This window comes from Zerene cesonia, chromosome 24, assembly GCF_012273895.1.
Source record: "Zerene cesonia ecotype Mississippi chromosome 24, Zerene_cesonia_1.1, whole genome shotgun sequence".
Lineage (NCBI taxonomy): Eukaryota > Metazoa > Arthropoda > Insecta > Lepidoptera > Pieridae > Zerene > Zerene cesonia.
Window position 1 is genome coordinate 3,994,472 of NC_052125.1, and position 8,357 is coordinate 4,002,828.

Here is an 8,357-nt window from a genome sequence, read left to right on the forward strand (position 1 = left end):
CGTAACCAAATAGTTGGCCCGCGCCACAAACGACTTACATAAGTGTCCAAACAATTAGTTGGCCCGCGCTACACACCACACAACTTATGGGTGTGACGTAAATATTTAGTTGGTCTGCGCCAGATTATATATATGTATACCATAAAGCTCATATTTTTGTCGTAAACATACATTCGAATTAATAACCCTGTTTTATAAGTCCGTTGAAAATAGAATTATTATATTAATGACACCACTTATACTCTAGCGCTCCTAATAACTTACGGAATTCAATGAATTTTTATTTGTTCTTGTTCCAGCTTTATTTTATTAATTTATCTTTGGTGTTTTATAGTATTGCACTTTATTGTGCTGGTATAAAGTGTTAAATATAAACGTATATTAAGTATAAAAAAAACAAAGATAAATAAATAAAAAAAAGCTGGAACAAGAAACAATAGAATGTTTATAATAGAGATGCCACGAATATTCGGCAGCTATTCGGTATTCGGCCTATTCGGCCACTTTTAAGCTATTGGGTATTCGGCCGAATAATACGTACTATTCGGCCGAATACCGAATAGCAAATCAATGAAAAAAAGACACATCATATAACTCAAAATTATCTATTTATTTCCAAATTACAACTCTTTAGTAATTAAAATTGATCAGTGGTAAGTTGTGATGGATAAAAACAAGCTTTTCAGCATTTATTGGTAGCAAACGACTACGCTTTTTATTAGCTTCACCTGTATGTTTGTTTGTATGTTTGTTTGTATGTTTGTTTGTATGTTTGTTTGTATGTTTGTTTGTAACCGACTTCTTTGGGCGCGATTTTGACCCACTTTAAACGGCCAGATTTCATTCAAACTTTGTAGATTTATTGAGGACCGATGACAATACACTTATTTGATAAAATTATTCCATTTTTCAATTTGAAAAATATGATTTTTTTAAAGCGTGTTTTTTAGTTTTTTTTTAAACTATTATTTATTATCGTAAATTATACCAGCCTCAGAAAATAACCTCTCACTATACACGCTACTTCCAGGAGAAGAAAGATACACTTTAGCAAATTTCGAAGTGTTTGGGTATTGTTTTTCGTTTGCTAACCACCACTTGTAAGGATCGGCCTTCCTATCTAGGCGACTATCCTTGACGTGGTTTACTCGCAATTGAATTGAAACAAATAGCCATCGATCTCCTGCCGCGCCAACGCAACGAGGAAAACTGGTTTTTACTTGTCTTATTCCAGCGAACGCGCCCCCGACAAGCATGTATTTCGTGCCGAATATTCGGTGGCCGAATATTCGGCGCTTCGGCCGACAGCGTTGCCGAATTTTCGGTATTCGGTATTCGGCCAATCAACTATTCGTGGCATCTCTAGTTTATAATGTTGCCAGCAGTGTCAAAATATATAAAAACACACAACAAACGCCCACTCACCCAAATGAGCCGCTCCCAAGGTCTGCTCAAACAAACATTCAGTCAGTTTGAACCTCTCCGGACCGAAGTCCTGGTGGTACCCCCCGGGGAACTCGTAATGCACCCCTGGTACTGCTGCCACAGCTCGCTCGTCGTACGGGGACTCGGATACCTGGGGGGAGGGGGAGGTGGAAAATATAATCTTTATCCCTGAGACAGCTTATAGGGATCTCATTCATAAGTTCATCAGAAACCTAAACATCAACTATATAAATAAATAAGAAAGGATTTTGATAAATTCTACCCCCAAGGGGATTAAATAGGGGATGAAAGTTTGTATCATGAAACTTTATTAATACTTTTTAATAATTAATACTTTATTAAAATTAAAAGTTAATACTTTATTAATAGGGGTTTCTCAGATTCCCAATATGTTCTGTTTATCTTATCTATCAGTTAAAATAACAAAGTACAAATATTTGCATGAAAATTTCAAAACTTATTAAATATAACTTACCTGAGCTACACAATGAACAAAATCTTCATATTGCCGCTTCAGCATATACTGCTGCCATGACTGTGTGAGGCCAGCCGGCAGCGTCTTCAATGTGTATCTTGCTCTCTCTCTTTCTCTTATCACCTCTTTACTCTGCAGAGAAGAGATGCAAGAGTTTTGGGAGAAAATTCAAGGTAGAAGTAGTAGATAACAGATTGTATGAATAGTGTAATGAATTTACTAATCCTACTTCCTACTTCCTACTTTCCTAATATTATAAATGCGAAAGTTTGTAAGGATGTGTGTGTGTGTGTGTGTTTGTTGCTCTTTCACGCAAAAACTACTGAACCGATGAAATTTGGTATGTAGACTAGAATAACATATAGGCAATTTTTATCCCGATATTCCTACGGGATACGAACTTACGCGGGTGAAACCGCGGGGCGCAGCTAGTATCATATATGTATGTCTGCATGAATGCACCTATGCACGTGAGCACGAATGCATGTATGCATGTATGTTTAATACGCAGACAAAGCCGCGGGCGGAAAGCTAGTCAATAAAAAAATTCGCTTTTTGTCAGTGTACCCACCTGAATACTATAAATGGGTAGCATCTGTATGTGCATATTATTCAACATGTTTTTCGCTTGAGCCGCCAAGTGGTCCCCACCCACCGGCGAGCGAACCGCTGCACTCGCCAGAGCATACCTGAAAGGCATAACAAACCAAATAAACATTATGAAAAACTATAAATAATAGAACGAAACATTGCAAACTGGCTTTAGTGTTATGTACATATAACACGCATTGATTATAAGAAGATGCATTAGGCCACCCAGTAAGGACTTGTACCCAGTAACGATTGCGATTACAGAGAGTATGACGGCAATCACCACGACCGCGACGCTGCCCCGCCGAAGACGAGGGACACTCTTGGTTCTAACATTGAACCGGAGGTATGTAGTTAAATAAGTTCGATGTAATTTAAATGTAATTTTCTATTACAATAAATTATTAATAAGTAAATTTCGTTTTTCTTTGCGCCTTCGCGGGTCGGTCAATTTAATTTTAGAGTAAACAAAAGTCTATGGGGTATAGAGAGAAACAAAATAATGCTACAAAATGATCTCTATCTATTGTCTATTGGTTCAGGAACAAAAGATAATAAAAACAAAACTGCCATTTAGCAAAACAAATGGCTCAAAAGCAAAAGAGCCACAATGCAAAATTCACGTTGTGGCAATTGTTTAATAAATAAACTTACATAAAATAGGGTTTTTTATAGTCCCTGAAAATAACCTAAAATTTAGGAGTTTGTATTACAAACCAAGCTTTTGTCAATGTTAAATATCCCTCTGATTGAAGCTCTAACAAATTTTATTACAATTAATAAGCTAAAATTATAACAAAGTTTTTTTTTTATTCATTTATTCTTTTATTCCGTGTTGTCTTTAATTCTCACATTATTTAATATTCGTCTAAGCTAACACTACTCATCTCTATGTTGTGTATCTTTATATATTGTGTTTGTCTTTCTTTGTTTTAGGTACTATATCATGGGTATATCTGCGATTTGATTGACATCGGTATTTTAATTTAACTTTTACCTTGTTTCTGAACGTGTATTATCTTCCCAACGTGACATTGGCAGAATTGTGCATAAACAAAATTGCCACTCACCAAAAGAATTGAATTGAATTGAATTACAAACCAAGCTAATTCAAATATTTATTAATACAGTTATATTTCTTCTAGAAGCACTTTTGAATTGTCATAACACAGATTTACCAACCACCTGTTCGAAAGTTGTTCTTTAAAACTCTCATAAATTTTCCCTTATATTAATCAAAATACGAAATTCATTTATTTGCTGTTTGAACATGCACATTAGATGTTGTCATATGAACAAACAAACAGTCAAAGATCACATTATCAATACACATTCTACTACCGAGTACACCTTCCCTTCCCCTATAATTTATTTATCGAAGCCTATAGTATCAAACCAGCTCACCCGTCAATAACAGGAACAGCCGATGTCTGACTCGCTCCAGCGTCCACGACTAAAGCGGTCGACTTTCCATTAGCAAACGCAGCCAACACAGCATTCTTAACCAGAAAGAAAGCAGGCGCTTGGTACTTTTCAAACAGCAGTTCTGCTAGCTTCTCCCTCGCTGGTCTGGTGGTCCATACTGCCTCTGTGAATAGGGCTGGATGGTGTTCTGATGGAGAGCGGATCACCTGAAAATGGTTATTGGTATTGCTAGACTGGTTGACCAAAGGAGGTTTTTCTACAAATATAATAATGCTACTTTGTCTCTACACAAAGTAATTGATATAAATGTTTATTAAAAACCCTTTCGATGTTGCACAAACTAGCTACTTTAAATGGTTAATTACAAATTTCTTAATATTTCTTTACGTTGGTAAACCAGTTAACTAGTTATGACAATTGTAAATTACGTCATGACCAAGAGGAAAAAGAATATGGAAACAATTTTTTGCACAATTATCATATTTTCTCACCCTACAAGAAAACAGGCCTTGGATGACGCCATAATCTACCATTCTTGCAAGGGAGAGTTGACACATGTCACATAGGTTTACTATTAAAATAAATAGACAAAATTTAACTAGAGATGGTTTGAGATTTTGGTTGGCAATATATAACTTTTTATTTACTATAAAAATGTAGCCACTTTCAAAGTTATTTTTATGTATAGAAGAGCAAGCAAAGGAGCAGGTGGGCCACCTGATGTTTAGTGGTCCCCACAATAAATGTGGTGTAACAGGCTTTGCCAATTGTTAAGTAACATATACACTCTTTTCTTGAAGGCCTCAATGTTTGGGAATACCGCAGATGGAATGACGGAAGACAGTTATAAACATTCAACTTCTAACTAACAGATAAATAAATCTAATTTTTATTTTGAATTGTAGGGATAAGTTTTAAAGAACAGAACATTTTGATCAAGAGGCAGGATTCGAACCTGCATCATTTTACCAAACCAAAAGCCAACACCTAGCCTCTCCGCCACCCTATTGATGTTATTTAGGATATCACCTTATTATAACAATAATCCAACATCTTTTCGAACAGATCCCAATTGTCAATTTGTCCATCCTTCATGTAAGTCTGCACTTCCATGTGAGGTCGGGGCACGTGCAACTCTGTAACGTCTATGTAGTAACGGAGCTCATTTGCCTTGGTAGCTGTGAAACAAATTAGTTATGTATATGTATATGAAACAGGTTAGTTTAAATAGTTTTAATAACTAATAACAGAGGGCATAAGTGACTTAATGTTAGATTTTTGTAATTTGACAATGACTCTACATAGCCAAATGAATATAAAATAATTCATGAAAACATAAATGGAAAAAAGTCAAGAAGTTTATTAACTAACTGTCAAACTGTTCTCTTCAGCTTATCAGTGAAACACCAGCTTTCTAATGAAACAGAGTTTTTGAAATTGGTCCAGTAGTTTTTTGTGTTAAAACATTACAAACTTACATACAACAAATGGTTACTACTTATAATTTTAGTTTAGCTGTGTTTATAATTGTATGTTATTTTTAAATATACTTGCCTATATAAAAAGTAATTAACTAGCATATAACCAAACAATGAAAACATATTTCTTGTAAAGTTAGTATCATTCATATCTAGTGGGAAAAATACATTTGATTGTTGCAAAATTTTCAATAGTAATCGAATATACATTATTAAAATGATATTTAAGGGCAATTAAAACATAAAATACAGTTTTCGTGACAAGTACAGTGCCGCCGGTATGAAAATTACAAATTTATCATAACACCTACGCAGTAAATTTTTGCTACATACCGCTCTGCGTAACAGTGCCATCGGGGACCTTTTCTTCTGCGTCTGGTATATGTGTAGCTGGTCCTACTCCAATAACCGCTGGAATATCAGCTTTCGGCGTATCTTCCTGTGCGTAACCAACACGCAAGGAATGGTGTCCAGGATCGAACACTAATGCTCCGATCTCATCACCACCATACAGCATCCCATTCGGGCCACTCATTTTCACTTTGTTTTCGCTAAAAATGTTATATTCATTGGCGTTATTTCAACAATCAACACAATGAGCGGTGACAATTTTGGACTTTGACAAGACTGACGCTACTTTTGGCATAAGTTTCCATAAGTCATCTTATGAGCCTCATGAGATCGTAAAATGGAACGTAGCACAGAGTAAGTAAAATCACAGATAACATAATACTAGTAATATTAACTAATAATGTAGTATTCGGCAATCTATAGAAGTAGTCCGGAATCATTTTTTTTTATTTAAAAATGTATACTTCTGACTGAACATTACACAAGTATAACTGTGAAATGAATGATATGTACAAATTTCTGGTCTGGTTTTGTTAATCTTTTTAGGAATGGTAATTGCGCAATGTATTCAATTCATTGAAATAAAGTTATTGATCCTTTAGTCTCCACTTTAACTTTGTTTATTTCTTAAATTTACTTCAAAATTTGTTTAGTCATAGATCAAAATATTTCATTAATTAAATACCTAACGTTTAATCTTGCGATGGTATCAATCAATATTTTTGTACCTACCGCCATATTTGAACAAAGCGCACTTTTATACGAACACCTAGCTCTAGGAAAGTTTTTGATTAATGGATGATGAAATAAAACACATTTCCACGGCATTTGTTTATTACAACACAAATAATTGAGAGACAACTACAAAACACCAAGAGACAATCTGACAAACCTATTATAAAATTAATTATATGTATTTCTAGAACATTTACGATAATCTCAAAAATATTTGTACACACTCTTGCTACACGATTTTACATCATAGTTATTTGCTAAGGAAGTCGTTTGATTAATTGGATACTCTATAAATTATTATTAAAGTAGATTATAGTAACATAGAATTAGAAAAAAGTAACTTGCAATAAGTATCTTTACCAAACATAGCTTGAAAGAATTACCTTGTGTTTAAGGATACAACGCAAATAATAATTCAAAATGTCATAATTATCATAATAATAATTGATAAGTAGTTCATCATACAAACACAAGTTATAATTATTGTGATGGGCTATTTGGAGTCGAGTACTAAGGAGTTATCCGTTATTTTTCACAGCGATTTGAAAAATAACAGTTTATAACGTAACATAATTTAGCTGTAATAAAAACAACTCCGTATAAGACACCAAAAGGCATTATCTTCGAATACATTTACTATCCGATTAAAATATGCTTCATGGAATTGCTAAAAAAAATAATAACTTAAAATTTTTTTGTGAAACATGTGCTTTTCTCAAAATATTTAGTGTTTTACTACAAATTACTTATATTACATAGGTATATTCTGTAATCATAAAATATTTTAATACACAATACAAAAGTTACATTTACTTAAAACAATGCTTAAGTACATAATTGTAAAGCTAAATTTCGTAAAATAATCTCCGTAGGAACATAGATATTTAAGTATTATATCATCTACTAGCGGTCCGCCCCGGCTTCGCCCGTGGTACATATATAGCCTATAGCCTTCCTCAATAAATGGGCTATCTAACACGGAAAGTATTTTTCAAATCGAACCTGTAGTTCCTGATATTTGTGCGTTCAAACAAACAAACTCTTCAGCTTCATAATATTAGTATAGATACAAAAATGAAAAATTTCGTCTTTACATTAAGTGTATCATACTTACAAAAGTAAAAATTATTTTTAAACCTTTTATAAATGATAAATAGATTTAGCAGATCTTTTATAATTTCTTGGTACTAAAAGGTGTGATCAATTTATACTAATACTTCAAAAAAGCGTTTATAATTCATTAATAGCAACTTATAACCACTAGAATCGATAGACAATACTCCTCTTTCCTTAATATGTAAAAAATTACTCAACTAATTCTGAATAAATACTATGAAAAATTACATGTCATGGTATGAAATAAGTACTAGATTTACTAGAAGTATTAGAATTATAATATACTTAGCAAAAGTTCTCTCATAGAAACAGGAAGTATTACTATTATCTATAAAAATTACACACTATTTCATTGGTAAATGACAAATGAACTGGGAATGTCGTTTCTCAAATTATTCAATGTTTAATTGGTCTGAATTCCTAGTAATTACTCAATCGCTTAAATAAATATGTTTTGGGTTTTTAAAATTACATTTCATGTGCGCTAGTAAATTTTTCAACTGGGTGTGGTAGGCGAAATTGGTAACTAACTCAAACATACGCTGAAACGGAGTCGATTTTGATGAAAACTAAACCTGCAAGTGTGATAATCTTTATCATAAACCGTTTGATTGCGTCTGTATCCCATAAAGTACAAATCTTGGAAAAATATAGTAAAACACCTATGTATAATGTGGTAATATCGAAAAAGCCATTGTTTGAATTTAGAAACTGCAAATCTCTTACTTGGTAGTAGTATT

The 8,357-nt window shown here is 33.4% G+C and overlaps 1 protein-coding gene across 1 annotated transcript in view; it reads right to left on the reverse strand.

Annotated features, from left to right (window-relative positions):
* LOC119836531 (actin-like protein 6A) overlaps nucleotides 1-6,042 on the reverse strand; it is an 8,682-nt gene extending 2,640 nt beyond the window's left edge. The window contains exons 1-6 of the mRNA XM_038361906.1: nucleotides 5,749-6,042; nucleotides 4,967-5,115; nucleotides 3,917-4,143; nucleotides 2,493-2,610; nucleotides 1,922-2,053; nucleotides 1,426-1,576 (exon numbers count right to left, since the gene is read on the reverse strand). Of these exons, the coding sequence (XP_038217834.1) occupies nucleotides 1,426-1,576; nucleotides 1,922-2,053; nucleotides 2,493-2,610; nucleotides 3,917-4,143; nucleotides 4,967-5,115; nucleotides 5,749-5,950 (979 nt within the window). The 5' untranslated portion in view covers nucleotides 5,951-6,042. The remainder of the gene's footprint in view (nucleotides 1-1,425; nucleotides 1,577-1,921; nucleotides 2,054-2,492; nucleotides 2,611-3,916; nucleotides 4,144-4,966; nucleotides 5,116-5,748) is intronic.
* Nucleotides 6,043-8,357: the final 2,315 nt, after the last annotated feature.